This window comes from Bos indicus, chromosome 13, assembly GCF_029378745.1.
Source record: "Bos indicus isolate NIAB-ARS_2022 breed Sahiwal x Tharparkar chromosome 13, NIAB-ARS_B.indTharparkar_mat_pri_1.0, whole genome shotgun sequence".
NCBI classification, from domain to species: domain Eukaryota; kingdom Metazoa; phylum Chordata; class Mammalia; order Artiodactyla; family Bovidae; genus Bos; species Bos indicus.
Window position 1 is genome coordinate 54,097,259 of NC_091772.1, and position 21,544 is coordinate 54,118,802.

The window sequence follows — 21,544 nt, forward strand, 5'->3', positions numbered from 1 at the left end:
CCATCCTCCCTGGCACCCTCACCCCTCCAACCAGCCCAGGACATGCAGACACATCCAGCAGTACCAGCAGCTTTATTACATCTTTGTCCCTTAGTGAACAGCGGGTCCGCCGAGGGCAACCCCCAGGAGGGGCAGGGCTCCCTTCCTTCCTATGGGAGCTCTGCCTAGAGGCTGGCAGCCATTCAAGTTCTGGGCAAGCACCTTCCAGTGGACCCACCCCAGACCCCAAGGTGACCTCAAGGCCTCTCACAGGGACCCAGATCCCACTGCCATCTCAGGGGCATCACCACAGACACTGGACTGGCCTCCCTGTCAGGCAGGCTCTTTGGCCCACCCCCAGCCAACAGGCAAGTGTCCAGGCAGTGCCCCAGGAAGGGCAGCCTCAGTGTCTGCAGAGTGCCCAGAGGGGCTCCATGTTCACTGGGGCTCTGGCCAGAAGACCTGTGCAAGTGTCTGCTTTCTGGTGGCAGCACAGCAGCCAGGGCACTTCCTAGAGACCTGTGGAGACGAAGGGCTGGACACACTGCCAGGAACCTCCTACCCCCCCACCCTTCAGCCCCACTATGGTGGGCAACCCCTGCTGGCCGTGTCCACAGGGCCACCACCATGTCCACAGGGCCTGGCTACCAACCTGGAGGTGCTGTCGCCAGCAGGCCTGGCAGCGGAGGAAGTCACAGGAGGGGCACTTGAAGAAGACCACGTCCTCCGCCCTGCAGCCTGCACACGCCACACCCGCTGCAAGGAGTCTGATGTGAGCGCCATGGGCCTGCTGCATCCCAGCCCCCACTCCCAACAGTCCCTGTAGCTCCTCCCAGGAGACCTACCCCACTCCAACTGCGCCTGCCCGCGGGGGAAGCTGAGGGGCGAGCCAGGAGCCCCTGTGTCCTCAGCTGTCCTCTGCATAAGGAAGGACGAGATCTTGCTCTGGGTCTTCCTGGGGCCTAGAGACAGGATGGAGCAGGTCTGAGGGTGCCTGGCGCTTCCCTGCTGCCCACCTGCCCACCCTGCGAGGGTTGAGGGGGACTGGATGACAGGGCAGCAGAAGCACCAAACAGGCAGCCCTACCTGGACTGGGAGCCTCACAGACAGGGTCAGAAGGCATGGCAGGGCCCCCCTCCTGGGGTCCTGGAGCCTGGGTGCCTGGGCCACTTAGGTCCACACACATCTGTCGGAAGCGCTGCTTGTGGTGTGGCCGCACGAACATGCCGAACCCTGCAGAGAACATGGCTCAGGCTGGTTCCGCTGCCAGCCCTGCTGCCTGCCCCTTCCCACCCCTACTCCAGGCACTTGCTCTGTAGCAGGGGCAGGTCCTCGGGCTTCTCGGTGGTGAGTGCAGCCACCACAGCCACCACCTTCTCAAAGTCATCATCCTGCTTATACGTGGTCAGTGCTGTCAGAAGCTGGCTGTAACCAGCAGCCCCCAGGGTGCGGCGGACATCGGCAAGGTAGGCACTCACAGTAGATGGGTGCTGCTTCTCGGCTCCAGGGGCTCTAGATCCCTTGTGCAGTGAGCAGTTGAGGTCTCCTGATGGGACAGTGACGTGTCTCAGTCCAGCAGTTTCCTAGGAACTCACACCAACCTGCCCTGTTCTGGAGATCAGAGCCACAGTGGCCCCCAGAGACTCCTCCCCAGGGTCTTCCTGCTGCTCCTGACTCTAACCTGAGACCTTTTCAGATCAGTACCTGCGGGGAATGGCCCAGAGGCCAGGTGGGGCCGGCCCTGGTTCAGCTGCTCGCAAGGGTCCAGTTGCCTGGTTGCACCCTGGGACACAGTCAGCTTGGGGTCAGACTCCTTCCTTCCTGAAGAAACAAAAGAGACAAGCAGCCATCCCATTAGTCCCTGAGGGTCCAGGGGTGCCCCAGGATGGACAAGGTCTTTCCAAGGGGAGACCTGGCCTCAAACTCTACTCAGGTCACCACAACAGCTGGGAAAGGTGGAGCTTCTTTCCTGGGGGGCAGGCACAGGGTGGGGTGTGCAGAGGGTGACTCAGGCTGGAATTTTCAATCCCAGGGCCCCGTGATGACTATCCTGGGGGAAATCTCGTCCAGAGGTGGGCACTTGGAGAGCAGCTCCCAGGCTCTGGATATGCAGGACCCCTCCAGGTAGAGATGGGGCAGGCAGGTCTCCAGGGCTCCCCAGACCCAGGCTCCATGAGGCCCGCGCCATGTGTGCTCAAAGGGCCCATGGCCCCTGAAGTGGGGTCACCTGTCTGGACCTCAGGAACCGGGAGGTTGGGCCACGTGAGAACCCAGGTCAAGAGCTAGGCACCAACCCTCCCCTCTAGGACCTGAGTCTGAGGGTCCCACCCAGGCAGACGACAGCTCACCACTGGAGTCCAGGGCCAGTTGTGCCCCCTGCCTCTGGGGATGGCCGTGCTTGTGCGGGGAGCTGCAGCCTTGGCCCGTCAATTGGAGGCAGACCTCCTCAAACTGCTGCTTGTGGTGGGGCCGCACAAACTGATAGAAGCCTGTGGGAGGGGAGAGTGGGGCTCTGGGCCTGTGGGTCCCCAGGGCTGCAGCCACCACTGGGGGGCCACCTACATCTCTTCCAGGGAGCAGGTCAACCGTGGACCCTGGTGGCCCCCACCCCACAGCTGCAGCACAACCTCCAGGGCAGGACCCTCAGTGGGCAGCCTGTGCAGGCCAAGGCACCTTGGAGCAGGCTGTGCTTCTTGGGGTCCTCGGCAAAGAGGGGGCTGAGGCGAGCAACCAGGGCCTCAAGGTCATCGGAGCTCTTGTAGTCCCGCAGAGCCTGGGTGAAGGTGTCAAAGCTGGCCTGGCTCAGTGCCTGCTTCACGGCCACCATGAACAGCTTGGCCCTGCCTGTGTCCGTGCTGGCTGCCGGGACCTCCTGCACACACATGCCCAGCACCTGTCAGGTGGTGCGGACCCTGCCCATCCACAGGGACAGCAAGCTGCTGTTGGGGCTGCCGGGGAGGATGCCTGGCTGGCCTGGTCCGGCTGGGGTCACCAAAGGCAGCCAGGAGGGGCCAGCAAGTAAGGTTGGCTTCAGCCGAGGTGGTCAGGCCTGCCAAGCACAGCGGAGGGACAGCACAGGTTCGCCCTCTTGGCTGGCAGTTCCTGCTCCTCTGCAGAGCTCCCAGTACCCACGGCAGGGGCCGCTGCAGTGGGCACTCTTGGCTTGGACTATCTGCTCACAGCAAGGGACACTTCTCGATGTGCCAGACGTCAAACATTCCTGTGCCCTACTTCTGCCACACACCCCAGTACTGACCACAGACCCTCGACCAGGACCATCTAGGCTCCCAGGTTGCCCCCTAGCTCCGCCTGCAGAGTCCCAGGCTCCTGGCACCCAGGCCACCCCCTCAGTGTCAGTCCCCTGGGCACCGCCCGGCTCTTCCCAGAATCAAGGAAAATGGACAGAGGTAGTGGCATCTGGGGCTTTCCGGAGCTTCTGGGACTTAACTCAGCTGCTCTTAACTGCTTTTATCCGAGGCTGGGAACACCACACTCCTCACACGCAGGCACGTCAGCCTGCACGCTCGTGCCGAGCCCAGCCCAGCCCAGCCCAGGGGAGACAGTCCAATTATAGGTGCCACCTCAAACCTGCCAAAGGGCCAGGCCTGGCTCCTGCCCAGCGGGGAAGACGGAACCTTCTGGGAAGGAGCCCATGGGCCTGTGTGGACTTCACCACACTACCCAAAACAAATGCAAAATGAAAAGCCTGAATCTGACGAGTCTGTAGGACTCCAAAGTGTGGTGGGAGTGCCCTGAGTGGGGGGGGTGCCCAGGGACCCTGGGAGGAGACATGAAACTGGCAGTGAAGGGCACACTGGCCTCCGAGCTGCTTCAGAGAGGTGAGTGGAGATCGAGATGTTCTCACAGTAGAATTGGGATGGGGTCAGAGCAGGCCAAGGTGGGACAGGGGGTGAGCGCAGTGCATGCCACGAGTCTGTCGCCCCCATCCACCCCTGCACCCACCCTCAGGCCTACCCAGCTTCCTTCCCTGGGCCCCAGCCACTCCAGACCCCACCCCCCAGCAAGAACAGACAAGTCAGGCCAGTGCACCATTTGCACCATTCGGAGCCACACAGCCAGAGGCCCCCTCCAGAACCCCACGTCTGCCAAAGGGTAACATACCGAGCTGCCGACCAGCCTGACTTTCCTCCTCCTGCCACGCTGCTCCTCCGCTGGCCTCTTCTCACGAGGGCCCAACAGGGTGGGGCAGCCACAGGCCTGAGGGTGACACAGCTGTGTCTGACCCAGGTCTCAGAGCCCCAGAGCACTGACACTGCTCTGAGCAGCAGGGCACCCTCAGCCCCCTTGCACGGAACCAGGGGCCAAGCCATCCATGTCCTCTCCAGAGAGCCCAGCCCTTCACCTCCTCCACCGGGAGGGCCTCATCGCCAGGCCCCTCGGCCAGCTGCTCATTGTGTTCCAGGGCAGCCAGCAGCCCCGCAGGCCTCCGCTGGGCACGGACGGGCTCCTGCTCGTACTCCACACACAGGCTGCCCTCAGTATCCTTGGTGACTGGCGAGCCTGCAGGAACGCACGTGGGCAGCCAAGTCCACCAATGCTCACCAGGCACTCGGGTCATCAGTCCCAGCATGTCACCCGCTTGCTGGAAGCGGCCTGCCCTCCACCCTGTGGGCCCCACCCAGCTGTGCCACCCTGTCACACACACCCGTGTGTCGCTGCCTCAGGCTGGGGACATGCACGTCCAGACTCATGGCCTTCCTGGTGGGGAGGGGGCCTGGTGACACGGACACTGAGACAATGCCTCCTCCTTCGCCCAGACTTGGGGCAGCAGCCCGGGGGGCTGGCTCAGGCATCTAGACAGTCACAGGTGGTCAGGGGTCACACCCGGCCCCTCCCTCGGGGTGGGCATGAGGGCACATCCAACTCGTGCTGGGGACTCACAGTCTTCTGGGCCACACGGAAGAACTGGGCCACGTCTCGGATGACATGGCCAAAGCTATCGTACACCTTGACGTGGGGGCGCACCCAGGAGGGCAGCTGGGCTCTGGTGTCTGCGTGGGCAAACCTGCAGGGCGGTGGGGCCTCAGTCTAGGAACCCCACACCCCAACCGCCCACTCCTCCGGCAGACCCGCCAGAGGGAAGAGCCGGTGTCGGGGGTGGGGGCTCTGGCCCCAGAGCTTGGTGGGAGGGGCTGCACCTGTGGTCGCAAAGAAAGACAGCCCCATAGTCGTGGCGATGCCGGATCACCCGCCCGATGGCCTGGTTCACAGCCCTGGATGCCTGCTGCCGGTACCAGTCGTGTCCAGAGAGGAACTGAAGTGGGGCGGGGAGGGGCTGTCATGTCAGCTGGAGCACTCCCAGCCCACTCCCAGCCCCGCCCCTCACATGGTCCCCAGCCCCACCCAGCTCCGCCTCTCACCTGGCCCCCAGCCCCACTCTGGGCCTTCATCTCATCCAGGAACTGCATCTTAAGGAGAACCCTGGGGTCCATGCGGGGTGGGTACGGGAGGCCTGTGACGATCACTCCACGGCCATTCACGTCTGCGAAGTCCAGTCCCTCACTAGCCTGGAGGGCAGCAGGTACTTTTTGCCCGTTTGTCTCCATCAAGCCCGGGACCTTCCCTAAGGGTCTCCCTGTGCCTGAACCCTCATGGCCACACGCATCCAGGATGAGCAGGGTGAAGAACCCTCCAACCTTGAACCAGGCTGGATTTGGAGTCCACCGCTCCCAGGACCTCACAACCACGTCCTCATTCCCAGAACCTCCTCTGTCCTTCCTGCCCACTCCAGGACCTCAGGGCCCACCCCCTAGGACCAAAAGGACCACAGCTTCCCATATCTGCTGGACCTGGGGCTTGAGGGATGTGACCAGCCTTTCCTGCCCATGGTGCAGCCCCAGGTCAAGAGCCCTCAGTCTCCTTGGGCACAGGGTTAAGGTGGGGAGGAAGGGCAGGCGTGTGAGACCCAATCTTTGGAGGCTCACCTTCCCCCGGCACACAGCCAGGAAGATGGCCCCACTGGACTCGGGGGCAGCAACTCTGGCGTAGAAAGCCTCCATCACCTGGAAGGGAAGGCTGGTCAGCCCAGCCCGGCCCTTGACCCCTCCACCTCCTTGAGCAAGCCCCAGGAATCACCCTCCGAGACAAAGCACCCCAGCCTCGAGGCAGGCCAGCAGGCCCAAGCAGCTTCTTCACGGCATAGCTTCCAGGCCAATCTGGACTGGCACCCAGCATCTGCTTACCGTTCCCAGAAAACACAGGGTCTGGTGCTAGGGCAGGAGGGGTGGGGTGGGGTCTGCTGCTGTCATCCCTGAGCCCAAACTTCCTAAAAGGCCAGCGGGACCTCAGCCACGCAGGGCTAAGGGTGGCCTGAGCCCAGGGCAGCCGGGGGTGGGGGGCCTGGGACCCGGACCTCCGAGAAGCCTCCTTTGCTCCTTGGTTCCACGAACAGGGGCTTCCGGACCTCCAGCTTCCTGGTGAAGTCACGGGCCTATGGGAGGAGACTTCTCAGATAAGGTGTGCGCCTGGCCCTCCTACAGACTCTTGGCCATTTGGGGCTTCCCCTCCACACCCGTCCCAGAGAACACTGGAGGGGGGACGCACCCTCCAGAACTCCAGGCTTTTCTCCATGACCGGGTAGGAAGGGAAGAAGACCAGGAGTCCGTGCGGGACCACGCGGGAGATGTTGCCTGCAAGTGCCATGGCCTGGGTCAGCGGGACAGGTGTCCAGAGAGCCCCTCCACCCACCCCCCTCCCTAGAAGACCAGGCAGGACAAGGAGTTGGGGGGGCACCCATGCACTCACTCAGCACCTTCCCCAGGGAGGACAGGCACTCATCAGAAAACCTGCAGAGAACCAGGGGGCTGCTGCCATGAGGGGCCAGTACTCACTGCCCGACTTGCCCGGCTGGCCCACCAGGCCCCCTACCGTCTGTCAAAGGCAGAGCTCAGCTGGGCTCCATCAGGGCCTTTGGGGATGACCCCCACCCAGATCTGGTGCTGGTTGATGACGTGGGGGTTCTCCAGGCAGACTGGGAAAGGGCTGGAGGGAGGCAGGGGGTTGTCCCTGTGAAATCCTGAACCCCAGCACCCTGCGGCCCAGGGCAGGGGACTGGCTTCAGGATGGCCGCCCCACCCCCGGGGGGCACAAGGACCTGCCCTTACATCTGCATCTCCAGGCTGAAGGAGGCCATGGGGGCCAGCGTGCCACTGGTGAGGATGAGGGTGCGGACGCCCTGGCGGACCAGCTCACGCATGCTGTGCCCAGGGCTGAAGCACCAGTAGCTCAGCACCTTCCCTGCAGGGGACGCACATGAGGCCCAGCTGCCAGCCACACAGTGATCAGCCTTCCCAATGCGTGGCGCTGGGCCCTGAGGCCTGGGTGTGCAAGTCTGCCCAGGGGCCTGCCTGAGTCAGGAGCTGGGCCTGGGGCTGAGTGCTTCCTCGGGAGCCCAGGAACAGCAAGCACACCGGAGAAGCCCGTCAGCACCCCGGGGTCAGAGGAGGGCTCTGAGGTCACTTCCAGAGAGATCAGCCCACTCCAACCCCAGAGGTCCCTGTGGCTCAGGGCATGAAGAGCCAGTCCCCTCCCTACACACCAGGTGGGACTGCAGAAGAGGGAGGGGCCTGGGCCCACAGCCCCAGGAGGCAGGAAGCCACTACAGACGCCTGCAGGACAGACATGCCTCCCTGCCCTCCGTGCTCCACAGAACGAGATGGGAACAGCAAATGCGGATGCTGGCACTGTGACCCTGGGATCACAGCCACATCACAGGCCAGCAGTGACACTTCCAGAAGTGAACCAGAGAAGGCTCTTCCAACCTTTAGGATGGGACCTGCCCTCAGTGGGGAGGATGGAGGCGGACCCAGGCCCATAATGTCCCAGGCCAGCCTGCCCCAGGCCAGCCTGCCCCAGCAATGAAAGGAGTGACCACGGAGGATGCTGGGGACCAGGAGCCCAGCCTCGGGGCACTCTGGCTTCTCTGTTCGGACTCTCAGAAGACAGATGGGTGGCACCTAGATAAGGCTGGATGGACAGGCGGCCAGGAGCCCACAGCTGGACAAGGAGCCACCCCAGTTCAGGGGGAGCGTGTCCCTGCCCACGAGGAGCCATACCTGGCTTTCTGGCCGCCGTGGTGTTCCAGACATCTGATCGCTGAGCTGTCCTCCGGTGACCCGCATCCAGGTGGATGTGCACCTGGAGGGGCGGAGTGGACAGGTGTCCCAGGAGTGCACGTGTGTCCCAGGCCCCACTCAGGAGCCCATCCTGGAGGCAGCCCCACCTGGTAGGACTGAGATCCCACCCAGGAACCCCATCCTGGAGGCAGCCCACCTGGTAGGACTGAGATCCCACCCAGGAGCCCCATCCTGGAGGCAGCCCCACCTTGTAGGACTGAGATGCCAGCCCCACCATGGGACCAGGGTCACCTTCGGCAGAGTCCACGCTGAACACAATCTGGAAGGCAGAGATGAGGGATGAGGTAAGCAGGACACACCTGAGACTGCCTCTCCTGACATGCTGCTCCCACGCAGGAGAGACGGGCACTCAGGGCATGGTCGTCACCCGCCACTGCCTCCAAGCCAAGAGGCTGAGGGGAGAGAGCTGCCCCATGCGATACAGCAGTCCTGCTGGCCCCTCCTCGGCCGCCAGTCCCCACCTCTCATGGGCACCGGGCCCAGGTCAGCAGCTCGCCTCCCCTTCCCCCCCAGCGCTGGCTCAGGGCCAGGGCAAAGGACCTCAGTTTACTTGAGAACTAAAAAGATGAAATTAATCCCTAAGTAAAACAAGTGGAATTATACTCTTGGTGAACGCAACAAGCCAAGAAAAAACAACAGCAGGCATAAATATTGGGGCAGAAAGTACAGCACACTAAACATTACAAACAACATGACTGTCCACTTAGAAAACCCAGGAAACAGAATGACAAACATCTTGAATGAAAAGAAAACTGAGTGAGACAGCTTCACACAAGACCAACAGATACAAGTCAATGGGTTTCTCATACACAAGCACCGGTGCATTAAAAAGATCCCTTTCTCAATAGCAACGAAAGTATTTAACACTGGAAATATATAAGACACAGATGTAACTTTCTCCAGAACAGACGGTACAGCCGCCCTGGAGAGCAGAGACTGAGCCTCAGGCAGCCCTCTGGACATTACAGAGCCCCGGCTTGCCCCAAAACAGCCCAAAGGTCCAGGAGTCCTGGCCGAGGCTCAGGAGGCTCTCACAGAAAAGGAAGAAGCTGACACTTGGCCGGTAGAGACAAGGCCAAGACACACGTAGGAGGGACAGTGCGTCCACAGCCTCACGCTCCCAGGGGCCTCATGCTGGGCTGGACATTGACCACAGAACCTCGACTTCTACCCGGTTCCTATGAGAACAGGAGACCGGCACCACCAGCGGCTGGAGGCAGAAGCTTTACCCACCACACCTTCCTACAAATGGATCAGCACCCTGTTTGCGGCAAACTCCAGCAGGGCCCAGGGGACGTGGGTGCGGGGCCAGGAGGAGCAGCAGGCACCCTGCGGCCCTGTGTGAGACCCCAGAAGCCCAGCCCGTGGGTACCGTGCAGCCTGTGAGGAGTAAGCGCCAAGGGCAAGAGGAGCTTTAAGAAGCTTTTCCATCATCCAGATGGCAAAACACCCAGCCTAGTAATTTGCCCAAGTATCTCCCTGCAGGGACAGGTCCACACACATGACTCCATCCCAGAGCGGAGGCCACACTGGCAGGTAAGGCCATTTTGGGGCCATGGCTTCCTTTGCAAACCCATGCCGTGGCCCCAGAGCAGCTCCCACACTTCAGGGGACAGGAGAAGTTTCAGACCCCAGTGTGGTCGCCCTGTGCTGAGTGACGTAGGCACGGCTGCGGGGGAGGGCCAGGTGTGGCTCCCTCCTGGCTGGCTCTGGTGCCAGCCTGCCGGCAGCTCGGCACTCCACCCTGGGGGCTCTGTCCTGTCTGTGAGGCAGGAATGGGGCTGGAAAGACAGCCAGGCTCACAGAGGAGGACGCCAGTGGTGGTCCTTCAGGCCTGGGCTCTGCCTGCTTCCTCGTGGCACTTCCGTGCCAGGGTAGCGGGCGTCCAAGGCCTCCACCGTCCGTGCGGTGACCCATCACGCCTGCTGGGTCTCTAGGAGTCCCAAGTCCTGACTGCAGGGCCCTGGCCTTGCCCTTCCAAGCAGACCCTCCCTCGTGGCACTCTCTGCCCACCCCTCCTGCCCCTCCTCACAGGGCCCTGGGTTCCAGGCCTGTGCAGCCCCACCCCTCCCCGGATACCCTTTTATGGAGTGGGTTGCTCCCTGCCCCAGACTCTCTGGAGCCCAAACACCACTAAGCCCGTGGCTTTGGAATCTCCTTTGGCAGCTGCTCTAAGTGGCCCCCGCGGGTGACTCAGCATCTTCTGCTGCCTGAACTGCCTGCAGGCCATTCTCTTTCGCTGGCACGTCCTGTCCCCTCCAGCTGGAGGAAGTGTGACCCAGCAGTTACTCATCTCACATCCCAATATGACGAGCACCTGTGGGTGCGGCCAGGGGCCCCATGGATGCCACCCATGCAGTGGAGTGGAAGAGGGCATGTGGCCTTGGAACACAGCAAGGGCTGGCGAGAGGGACAAGGTGGGGTGACAGTGACAGGCGCTGCTGGGCAGGTGACCGAGGGCCGCGAGCCCACTGAGCATACGCAGCTAGGGACCCCCTCAATGTGACTCCTTGAGGCATGGGCAGCCACACACATGCCACACAGGGCCTCTGGTGCCCATGTCCCAAGGACCAATGGCCAGGGAGGGGCCTCTGCTGAAAGGCCCAGCAAGGAGGAACAAAGGCCCTGAGCTACCCAGCTAACAGAAGACAGGCCCCAGCTTGTCCACTTGAGTGGAGGAAGTGCCTCAGCCGAGCCCGAGGAGAATGGCACGTCAGGGGCAGGAGGTGGGGACACCAGTGGCCCTGAGGCACGTGACAGCCCCTGGTCCCCTGGCTTAGGGAAGGTGGGGTCTCCACGGGTCCAAGAGGGCCTCAGCTGCCCCACCTCCAAGATCCCAAAGCCCAGAGTGAGACTGGCCTGGCCCAGGGATGTGCAACCCACCACTGATCCCAACACCGGCCCTAGGCCCCACCAATGCTCACAGGCATCACCTGGACACACTCACCCCATCCATGTCTGGGCACCCTCTGGGTGAGGCTGGCCCAGCAATAACAGGGCACAGTGTCTGTGCCCCCCTCCCCCCTACTCTGGGATCCACTTATCATTAACTTTCCCCTGAAGAGCTGTGTCAGTAAGAAACAAGAAGAGCCTACAGCTGGCCAGGCCTGTCTGAAAATCTGGGGGACCCGCTGCCCGCCTGGTCCCATCCTCAAGGCCTGAAGCAGGTGCCCAGAGTAGAGGAACCCCACACTGTGGGGCTGACCTGAAGCATGTGCTGGGGCAGCTGGCCCTGCTGCCAGTCTAGCACCATCAGCAGCCCACAGAGAAAGCCCCGACCTTCCATGGGGAGAAGAGGCGCCACCTGCTGGCGGCAGTCATTCCCTACCTGGATGATGTCCACCAGCTTCTGCAGGCCCGCCGTGTTTGTGAACAGCCCGGCACCTGTGGGGGCAGCGGTTAGTGAGGGGCGTACCCTCAGAAGACAGTTCTCCCCTCTTCCCAGGGGGTCTCCTTTGGGTCAGTAGGACAAGCACAAAGGCTTCTGGGGTTGCCCAGGGGCCAAGAGCACAGCAAGGCTGGGTGCCCCCAGGGAGACCAATGGGGAGTGGTCCTGGGGAACCCTCTGGGTGGAAAGAGCACGGAGGTTTGGAGGAGAGAGTGGTGGGGCCCACGGTTCATTGGCCACCCAGCCCCTCAATCCTCTTTCCTGAAAGGGGCTGACCAGGAAGACTGCTCATTATGGGATACATGCCATCAGACGCTCTAAGGACTCAGCCTCCCAATCAGAAAGCAGTCAGTGGCCCAGAGGAAGGGGCGGCCCCAGTGCGTGGCCGGGACTCACGTCCTGCCAGGTGTTGAATGAGCTGGTCCAGGGAGTCAAGGATGCAGCCCTTGGTCTGAAACGTGATCTGGGCCTCAGCAAACAGCTCGAAGATGTAGCTATGAGAAAGAGGCAGCTCTGCACTTTGGGAACATAACAGCCATTAAGTCATTTTAAGTTTCCTTCACCTGCAAACAAGCTCTGAGCCTCCAGGGAGGCCCAAAGCTGGAGGGGAGTGGCCTCTCCCCTCAAAAGCCCCCATGGAGAGGAAAGCAGTCTGCCTGAGACCTGCATACCCAGAGAAAGACCTGGGCTTGGGGCTCAGGCCTCAGATGGAGGCCTCTGTGGAGTGGAGGCTCTGGGCAGGGCATCCAGGGAGCAGTTCTGGAAAAAGAGTCGGGAGGAGGTGGGTAGTGGAAACTGCTGAGGAAACCTGCGCGAGCCTAGGAGACGGCTGGGCCATGTGGGGAGCAACTGGGCCCTTAGAGGGTCTGAGCACAGCAGAGCAGGCGGGGCTCAGGGCCTGCATCCTGAGCTGGCACAGCTGGCAGCATGCAAGCAGTTACACCTGCTCTTCCTCCCAACAGAAGGTGGTGCTTCATTCTAAAAGGCAACTGCAGACAGAGGGCTGGACCAGAGCAGCGAGTGGTCCCAACTTTCTCAAGGACCAAACGAAATGCTGGCAGCCACTCCAGGGCCTCCAGGATGGGGAGACTCCCTGCATTGTGACCCAAGACATTCCCCGCACACCTGCCCACTCCAGCCCTCACCTCCCAGGCTTGGTGACACCACTGTTGTCTCCAGGCAGCTCCACAGCATCGATGGCCCCCTCCAGGCGAAGCAGAATCACTGTGGCGGGAGGGGGCTATCAGGTTGGGGCTGTGGGGGTCCAGGGCACAGGCAGGAAAAGAGAGGCACTTACTCTTCAGCTTAGCGAGGTCTTCCGGCTCCAAGTTCAGCCCTGGGGAGGGAAAAGTGCACATGCACAAACCTACCTACTTCCAGCTCCACCGGCTGTCCTAAGGAGCCAGGATGCTGGCGTAAAGGGCAGGATGCCACAGAAGAGAGCTGGCCCTGAAACCCACGCTGTCCCAATTGGACAGGAAGCAGCAGCCTGAGCTGGGTGGGGGCAGGGGGTCATCTTCGGAGGGACCCAGGGACACACACCAATCATGGTTCTAATCTGCATTTCCCTGATGACCAATGGGCTCCATTTTTTGTGAGCATATTGACCATCTGTGTCTGTTTATATCTTCTGCCCATTTAAAACTGGGTTGGGTGGTCTTTTTGTTATGAGTTTTCTCTATGCTTTAGATACAAACCCCTCATCAGATATATTATTTGCAAAAACTTTCTCCTGTTCTGTGAAATATCTTTGGTTTCTTTTTTATTTATTTTTGTGCTGTGCTGTGCTGTGTCTTTGTTGCTTGCGGGTGTTTTCTAGTTGTGGTGAGCAGGGGCTACTATACTTCACTGACTATGTCAGCTCTGTGGCAAAGGGACTTGGAGGTGCCATAATGCTGAGACCTGGAGATGGGGAGATCACTCTGGATTGTCTGGGGACCCTAAGCAAGATGGAAGGTCGTCAAAGGGTCAGAGAAGATGCCCCAAGAAGCTGGGAAAGGCCAGGAGATGGAGCCTCCTCCACAGCCCACAGTGGAGCCGGCGCTGAAGATCCTCCCGGGCTTCTGGGGGCCATGAAAGAACACATGTGCTGCTTCAAGCCACATCTGGGTATTTCCTTTAGCAGCACTGGGAAATGAACACAGCTGTGACGTGTGCTATCACGTTACAAGATTCAATTACCTTATATTAAAAAAGGCTATTTAAGTTAACATGTTCTGGATTGCATTGTACCCTCCAGAAAGTTATGTTCAAATCCTAACCCCTGATCCCTGTGAATGTGACCTTATCTGCAGACACAGTCAGTTAGGATGAGGTCCTAGTGGACTGGGCTGGGCCTTCATCTGGTGACTGATGTCCCAAGGATGGAGGACATGGTGTGAAGATGGAGCTAGACTGTAGTGACGTGTCTACAAGCTCAGGTCTGCCAGCAGCTACCAGAGCTGGGGCGCACGCCCCAGGAATCGCAGAAGGGGCCGCCCGCTGACACCTGACCCAGCACTGCTAGGGTGTAGTACTTAGTTAGGGCAGACCTGGGAAACTGACACATAACACCTAGTAACACAAAACAGTTTGTTATTTAGTTTCTTAGTTTCCACCTCTAACAGGATAACTATCTGTAGATGTAACTCACAAAAACAAAGCTTAGTAAATTTCCAGAACTGAAAGTTTAAGAACCTAAAGGGTCCTGAAGCTGACATGTCTGAGAACTTCTGTGTTAAACACACAAAGCCATTTACAAACCCACTCTCCCCCCAACACAGCCTGTGAGCACGACAAGAGAGGACCCGGGACCCTCACAGGCAGAAGCAGGCAGCCTGACGGGAGAAGGGGCTTCTGCTCCGTCCGGAGTCTGTCCACGTGTGGGACTGGGAGGCAAGGGCTATTCACACCCTGCTGCATCTTGTGTGAGGACACAGTGGGATGTGGAAGATGCCCACAGGGCAGGTGCGAATGCAACAAACCCACCACAACTCAACAGCGAAACCCCTGCTACCAAGTGGTCTGGGTGAGCAAAACGTGGATTACTAACTACCAAAGGTCGTGTAGAATCCATGCACACACTAACCACACACACACACTAACCACGTGCACACACTAACCGCGTCCACCAACACCTCTATGCATACCCTGATCAGACAGAAAAAGGGGTGAGGACTCCAAGAAGAGAACATTTCATGCGCACGATGCTCGCAGGTTGTTACTGAACATCCCTACAGCTAACATCCCTGGTTTTCACGTCTACCCAGAAGTAGATCCACGCCCCAGGAAGATGGTAGAAAGGACTTGAGAAAGTGCTGACTCATTGGGTTACCCAGCCCCCTAGTCTGTGAGGCTGAGAAGCCTGACAAACTGATGTTTCCAGAAGCCGAACAGAAGCTGATGTTTGCAGAAGCCAAATGGAAAGAAGGGTGCTGGGCAGACTGGCCCCTGTCCCGCTTGTGGGCCCCACCGCGAGCTCACCTGACCCGGCGGAGTCTGCGCTGAACTCTGGGTGGAGCTCGGCCTGCTGTGCCACTTTGGTCCGCTCCTCCAACACCTGGTCAATCACGTCCAGCCCCGAGGCCACGTCGTGGGGCGTCAAGTCGAAGGACGCAGCCTCCTCGCACATCTTCTCCTGTGAGCCCAAGTCCACCTGTCATGGGGCTCCGGGAGGCAGACGTGGGGCGGGGGGCAGAGGGAAGAGGAAGTGAGAGCCCCCCAAGTCCCACCCTGTGATCTCAAGGCCAGCTCTCAAACTGGCCCAGAGGTGGACGTCTGGTCCAGACAGTATTGAAAAACTATTTTGTTTGAGTTGCCATTATTAATAAATTTCCCACTAAACTCTGGCTTCTAGCTACTCTCGAGTCAAAACCAGCCCACTGGGCCCACTGCCCCCATGGCAACAACTGCCTGGAATCAAGTGGGGCTGAGGGTGACCACCTCTGGCCCAGGATGCCAGGCTCCCCAAGTGGTCTTCCTCCAGCACCCCGGTCAAGGCCCGCCACGCCTGGAGACACGGTCCCTGGGCCCTGGCAGAGGCCGCAGAACAGGTGGGGCGGAGCAAGCAGGTGACAGAGGCAGCCAACAGGGACAAAGGGAAGAGAAGGATAAGATGGCAGGGGGATTCTGGGGTCTTGTGTGGAAATGGCGGGCACAGGCTGGAAGCCTGCCTTGCCCAAGTTTGCTTGGTCCTGACAGTGGGGCACGGAGGTCTGAACAGGACGGCCCAGCTGTTCTGTGTGAGGAAGGGGATGTTGGGAGGCCCCCAAACACTTACCACATTGTGAGCTTCATCGAAGATCACAACCGTCCCCTTCAGGTCAATGCCGTGTGCACGACGACTCTACAGCAAGAGGTGGGACTTTGGGCTGGGGCTGATGTGCCCGGGCTGCCCTGTGGTGTCCAGTGGGAGGAGAGCGACCCCGGGCAGTCCCTCACTCCCACCACCCACCCAGCTCTGCTGATGAGGGAGGCTGGTCCTCCGGCACCAGCCTGCAGCTCCCAGCAACAATCTAATACTGGAACCAGAACCAGTAAGGGCTCCTTTGCTGGCACCTCTGAGCCTGGGACCTTCTTGCCATCAGGCACTGTCAGCTGCGCAGGCTGAGGCCTCACCTTGGCATCCAACAGGTAGTTGTAGGGCATGAAGATTATGTCCGCCTGCTGCTTCAGGTTCCGAGACAGGTAGTAGGGGCATAGCCTGGAGGGGAGGAGGTGCTGGGGCACTGCACGGGCAGCGAGGCTTACACATCTTACACATCTGTCCTCAACCGTGTGAGTGGACCACTCACTCGTGTAAAATCTACAAAAGCCCCAGGCCCACTCCTGGGCAGGTGGATGAGACGGGAGGAAAGGGGACAGCCGGGCCTGTGCCCCCACGACCAGAGCCCTGAATCCATGAAGCTGCAGCAGATGTCGGGGGTGGGGGGCACGTCAGGTGGAAGACAAGCTCAATGCCTGGGGAGTAGAGGCGGGCTGGGGGCCAGGAAGAAGGGTCTCACTTCTTAGAACTTCACAGTCCTCACAACTGGCATGTACTTTCATACCGAACAACGTTAGTTTCATGATTTCAAAAGGAAAAAAATGGATGTGCCTCTGCACGTGGAAGGAGCCCAGCCTGGGGCGGCCGAGAGGGGAGCTTACTTGTGCTTGGTCCCGCTCCTGACCAAGTCCTCGATGTCCAGGATGGGGGTGGCCAGCTCCTGCTCCAGGCTCTTCTCTGGGGGACACGGTGGGAGTGAACACAGGCTCTTAGGTTCACCGAGTCCCCCTGGACCACAGGGGTCATCCGGGATGGAATGACTCCAGGCAGCCCCTGGGGAGGGCACCAAGCCTCAACCAAGTCCTGAGGGAGCCCTGCTCTGTGCTTTAGAAGGCAGCCACAGGCTGAGGCTGAGCACCAACGGGAGACCCAGGGGAGGAGGCTGAGGGCAGTGGGAGGGGGCCTGCAGCCCAGGGACCAGCAGGCACCAGCTCCGAGGGTACCTCCTCTGTAGGCCAAAAGCTCCCCCCAGCTCCCCACCCCACTCTGGCCTCCTGGCCCCTCCCTCCTCAAGGTCCCTCCAGGTGAGGTGAGGGACCCTGCAGGTGAAGGCTGGTCCACCAGAGGGAGCAAGCTGACCCACAAGCTGCTGTGGAAGGCGGCTAAGACCCCAAGAGAAATGCTCTCCAGAGACCCAGTACCTAGCCTGTCCTAGGGGCTGCTCACACTGGCATTCCTACCTGACAGGCACCTCAATTCCAGACTCCTAGAAGGGACAGTTTAGGCCCAGGGAACCTCCCCTACTGGGCATGGCGGGGACCCTCCCGAAAAGCCCAGTCCCTCAGCCCGTATGAGCTCCTTCGCCAATGTCACGAAACAGAGCCCAGGTGCCCCTGCACATAGGAGGCCGCCGAGCTCGACCCTCAGAGGCGCCCACACTCCCCGCCCTGCAGCACGCTCACTGAGGCGAGGAGGGGCCGCATGAGCCTTCTCACCTTCCACGTTGTTGTAGAAGTGACAGGAACGGCTTGCCACCTTCCTGCGGCACAAGTGGACCTGGGGGACACAAGGTCTGGGCTTGTGTGACAACTGCACCCTGCCCTCCCCTGCCACCATTCAGGCACCCCACCAGCTCTTCACCCTGCTCCCCTACCCCACATCCCAGGGCACAGCTGAGGCCCTAAAGCCTGGGCAGCCCCTACAGAGCAGCAGCAGCAGAACCCCAGGAGACAGGCAGGGACGGGAACGCACCTGCATGTGGTTACTCTCCTGCTTTTTCACCTCAGGGTGGATACACAGCTGCTCCCGGGAGCCCAGCACACACACTCGGGGCCTGGCAGAAGACAGGGCGGGGGCCCCAGTGCCATCCAGCGACAAGAGCCAAGAGTTATACTGGGAAGCTTGGCTCACTTGCCCAGGCAACCAGAGCGGGCAGGCAGGGCAGAAATCTGCCCCAGGACTGACAGGGGCTTTCCCTGCGGCTTAGCCCAGCCTGAGTCAGGGTCCAGGGCAAGTGAGGAGGCAAGGCTGAGAAATGAGGGCAGGCCTCTGGAAGGCCCCTCCACCTCCACACTCCTCTCATGGGACACTGGAAGAAGGGGACACAGCCCTCTTGTAGAAGTGCCGGGAGCTCCGACACAGGGCAGAGCCCCACCTCCGCTGCCCCACCCACACCTACAGCTGACATCCTGATGGCCACAAGGAGCTCAGGGTTCTAGCCCAGTAAGGGTGTCCCAGGGTGGAGTCCTGGCAGACCACCCCCCGACCCACCGGTAGGAAGTGTTTCGGAGCTCGCTGATGACCTGCGTGAGCTGCGAGTGAGTCCTGGAAGCATAGATGATCTTCGGAATGTCCGTGTAGCAGGCTGCCCAGCACAAAGAAGGACAGGTCACGGCTACGGGCACTAAGCTAAGTCCACCCACAGACAGCTAAGCATCAGGTGCCTGAAATTGTGACCAGGAAGCAGAGCAGTGGGTCTCTGCAGAGTCCTCATTTGTCTGTAAGGCTATGACCCTAGGTTTACAGCTAGGACGATGAGAAATGGCGTGGCAGCTACAAATCCCCTTTCCTTTCCCACCTCCCTGCCAGGAGTGGGGCAGAAGGAGCATCACCTGGGACATCTCCTTCCGGGATGGCGTTCCCCCAGGACGCCAAGGTGCGGTCGGGGAAGAGCTCCCCTGATGCCCTCTCAGCGATCCTGCGGGCAGAGACCGCGTCTCGGAGGTGCTCTCGCCAGGCCAGTGTGCTGCAGAGAAGGCACAGTGTCTTCCCTGTGCCTGTGGGGCTCTCCAGAATGCCGTTCACTTTCTGAATGGGGTGGGGAAAAAGGGTCAGGGGGGAGCAGGGGGCAGGCACCGCAGGCCACACAGCCCACCTGAGACCAGCCCAGCAGCCAGCAGAGAGCATAAAATTCCACAGGATCTTTCCACTCCCAAACCAAAAGCTGGAGGTTAGGTCAATACATGTTAGCAAACAATTTGCAGAGCATTACCCAAAACACCACCACAGTATCTTCTAACATGCCATAAATAGGAAAATGATTAATTAGGTGTCAAGCCTCAAAATAGGAGTTCCATTCTACAATTCTGGATCCAAGTATTTACATGATCTTGATGAGATCTGATGGCCTACATAGCTCTCAGCTGGGAGCCTGAGTGGGGAGCCTGAGCAGACACAACGTGCCCAGCTGCAGATGCAGCCCTTGAGGGCTGGGGGCTTGGGCAGAGACAAGAGGGCATGCCCAGAAACCCAGCAGGACCCTAGCTGTATCCCATGAGGTTTAATGACCGCCCCAGATGAGGGCTGGATACCAGCTGCCCCTCTGTGTGGAAATACGTCCTCCAGATCCTCAGATGGCTGGCTGCTTCTCATCGCTGGGCCTCAGCTCACACACCACCTTCTCAGTGAGGTTCCCCCAGGTGCTCTTAAGCCTACCACCTTATGCCTTTCTTTATAGAACTCATCACCATCTAGAATTACCTTTTTTAAATTTATTTGTTCAGCATCTCTCCTACTCCACCTAAAACATGAGCCCTATTTATGGCTAAGGCCCACATCCATAACGGCAGCATTACCAGTAGGACCTGGCCAAAGTTAACAGGAGGTGTATGTACTGATGCGTTAGGTCTTTGCAGAGGCTCTACCCACGCTGACCCATCCCCAGGTACAAGTCCCTCAGTCTGCAGCCTCACCTCCTGCAGACACTCCAAAACCTTGCTCATGTACTCCTCTTGGCATTTGTACGGCTGGAAAGGGAAGTCCACTGTCACACCTTTCAGGGTTATCTTGGGCATACTGGTCTACTCTTGGGGGGTCACAGAGGTTGGCTGAAGTGCAGGCTGTGTGGATCTGCGAGACAAAACCTCCTCTGAACATCTCAGAGTCTCAGCGGTTTCAGGCAAGTGATGCCAGCCTGCACTGCGGGGACAAGGAGCCTCTCTCCACGCGAGATCCTACAGCAGAGACGGAAATGACAACAAGCCTGTGTCTAGCGAGCTTTTCCCGAGTGCAGGCCACTTCATCAGTTCCCGCAGGCAGTGCCTCCCGCGGACAGGTCCGAAGGTGAGCCTGTGACATCCCATCACAAGGGGCTCGGAGAGGTGCCGTCCCTGCCCTGTTCTCCCGCCCCACACAGCTCCACCGAACTCCTGGAGAGGCAACAGAAGAGACGGAGGTGCAGTTCCACGTGCTCCACCCGCAACGACACTGCACTGACCTCCGCCACAGCAGAGGAGCCAGTTCCCAGCAGCGCCCCACCACCGTCCACCCGCTCCTCAGCCTGGGCGGCTCGGAACCTCCCACCCGTGCGGCTCCCACCCTCGGTTCTCTGGGCCATCTCCATCCCTCCCACGCGGGCAGCGAAAGAACACGTGTGCTGCTCTGACCTGGGACGCGAATCCGTGCGGCGTCCCGCAAACCAACCCGCCTCCCGAGGCCTGGTTTCGCCTAGACACTGGAACTAACTGCCCGCGCTCCAAAACCCCGCCCGGCCGCCCTTCCCGCGGGCCCGGCCCACTCGGCGAGCGTAGAGCTGGGCACTACGCGCCCCACAATGCAGCGCGGCAGAACCGCCAGCGCGGGACCTGAGGGTGGCGCGGGGCCTGCCGGGAGTTGCAGTGACGGAAGCCGCTGCTGGAGCACAGGTTCCAGTGCCCGGGTCTCCGAGGGGAGCCGTACACAATAGGGGTCCCCAGAACTTCGCCCCAGTCCGGCCCACACACCACCACCGTGTCCGCAGCCGGCAGCCAGTCTGAGTATGCGGGCTTAGGCGCGCCGTCTTCCCTGAACTCTCTGCACTTGCGCCGCCATTCCCAGTCCCTTGCGCAGTGCTCCGGCCGGAAACTGCTCCCCTGAGGGTGCGCGCGCTAGTCGCGCGCTGCGGTCCAGGTCCCACCAGCCCCTTCCGTTGACCCTGAGCCCAGGGCCCGCCCCTTCTCGCCCCGGGGCACGAACCTAGGATCCCGCTCGGCTCCCTCCTCAAAGTCATCCCCACGGGGGCCTCTGTTCCACTTCCCGCCTAGCCTGGGCCAAGTCCCTCTCAGACAACTGCCCGGACAACTGTACAAACCTTCTGACAGGTTTCCTATGGTTTGCACCTTTTCTTGAAACGCCCAGAGGTCTTTTTAAAACTTGACTGAGCTGATCACTCTCAGATTTCGCAAATGGCTGCCCCTTGCCCGTGACTTGGCTCCTGAGAGCCTCATCCGTTCTTCTGCTTACTGTCCTCTCGGTCCAGCCGCTTTTTCGGTCAATGTCCCCAAATGGTCAGGGCAGGCCCTCTGAATCCCCAGCTCCCGGCACCAGCTGGCAGTCAACAAGGAAGTTCCAGGGGTCTACGCAGCTCTCCGTGGTTAGAAATGTTTGTCTAGGTGACCCCAGTATGCCCCGGAAAGCGCCAGGAAGAAATTGACGGTGCAGTGGCAGCCGCAGTACTCTGGCCAGGCTGATTTTAGAGGGTCCCGTGGGCCGCTTAATGTCCAGAGGTTTTCCTGCTGGTAGCACGTTAATGCCTCATGTGTGTTTAGGCTCTTGGTCTGAAATCATGCTTGGGAAGCCCCT

At 60.3% G+C, this 21,544-nt stretch overlaps 1 protein-coding gene across 7 annotated transcripts; it reads right to left on the bottom strand.

Annotated features, from left to right (window-relative positions):
• Positions 1–55: 55 nt before the first annotated feature.
• On the bottom strand, positions 56–20,856 carry RTEL1 (regulator of telomere elongation helicase 1). Of its 7 annotated transcripts, none has more exons than XM_070801277.1 (36): positions 20,707–20,856; positions 19,678–19,938; positions 18,598–18,793; positions 18,257–18,350; positions 17,738–17,819; positions 17,482–17,542; positions 16,648–16,723; positions 16,120–16,204; positions 15,782–15,847; positions 14,986–15,139; positions 12,821–12,859; positions 12,669–12,747; positions 11,920–12,017; positions 11,464–11,519; positions 8,323–8,394; positions 8,055–8,136; positions 7,104–7,236; positions 6,868–6,981; positions 6,745–6,785; positions 6,544–6,629; positions 6,353–6,430; positions 5,925–6,002; positions 5,361–5,507; positions 5,139–5,254; positions 4,882–5,005; positions 4,646–4,793; positions 4,343–4,500; positions 4,102–4,197; positions 2,653–2,851; positions 2,328–2,468; positions 1,684–1,800; positions 1,292–1,525; positions 1,066–1,212; positions 825–941; positions 632–735; positions 56–498 (listed from the first exon to the last, which is right to left on the bottom strand). In XM_070801277.1, exons 2-36 carry the CDS (start codon positions 19,777–19,779, stop codon positions 418–420), a joined length of 3,801 nt encoding a protein of 1,266 aa, XP_070657378.1. In that variant the 5' UTR covers positions 19,780–19,938; positions 20,707–20,856; the 3' UTR covers positions 56–417. The 7 variants fall into 7 exon arrangements, 6 of the variants coding, with proteins under 6 accessions (XP_070657378.1, XP_070657379.1, XP_070657380.1 ...); XM_070801278.1 differs by having other exon boundaries at positions 19,678–19,834; positions 20,707–20,847; XM_070801279.1 differs by lacking the exon at positions 20,707–20,856 and adding an exon at positions 20,371–20,690 and having other exon boundaries at positions 19,678–19,834.
• Positions 20,857–21,544: the final 688 nt, after the last annotated feature.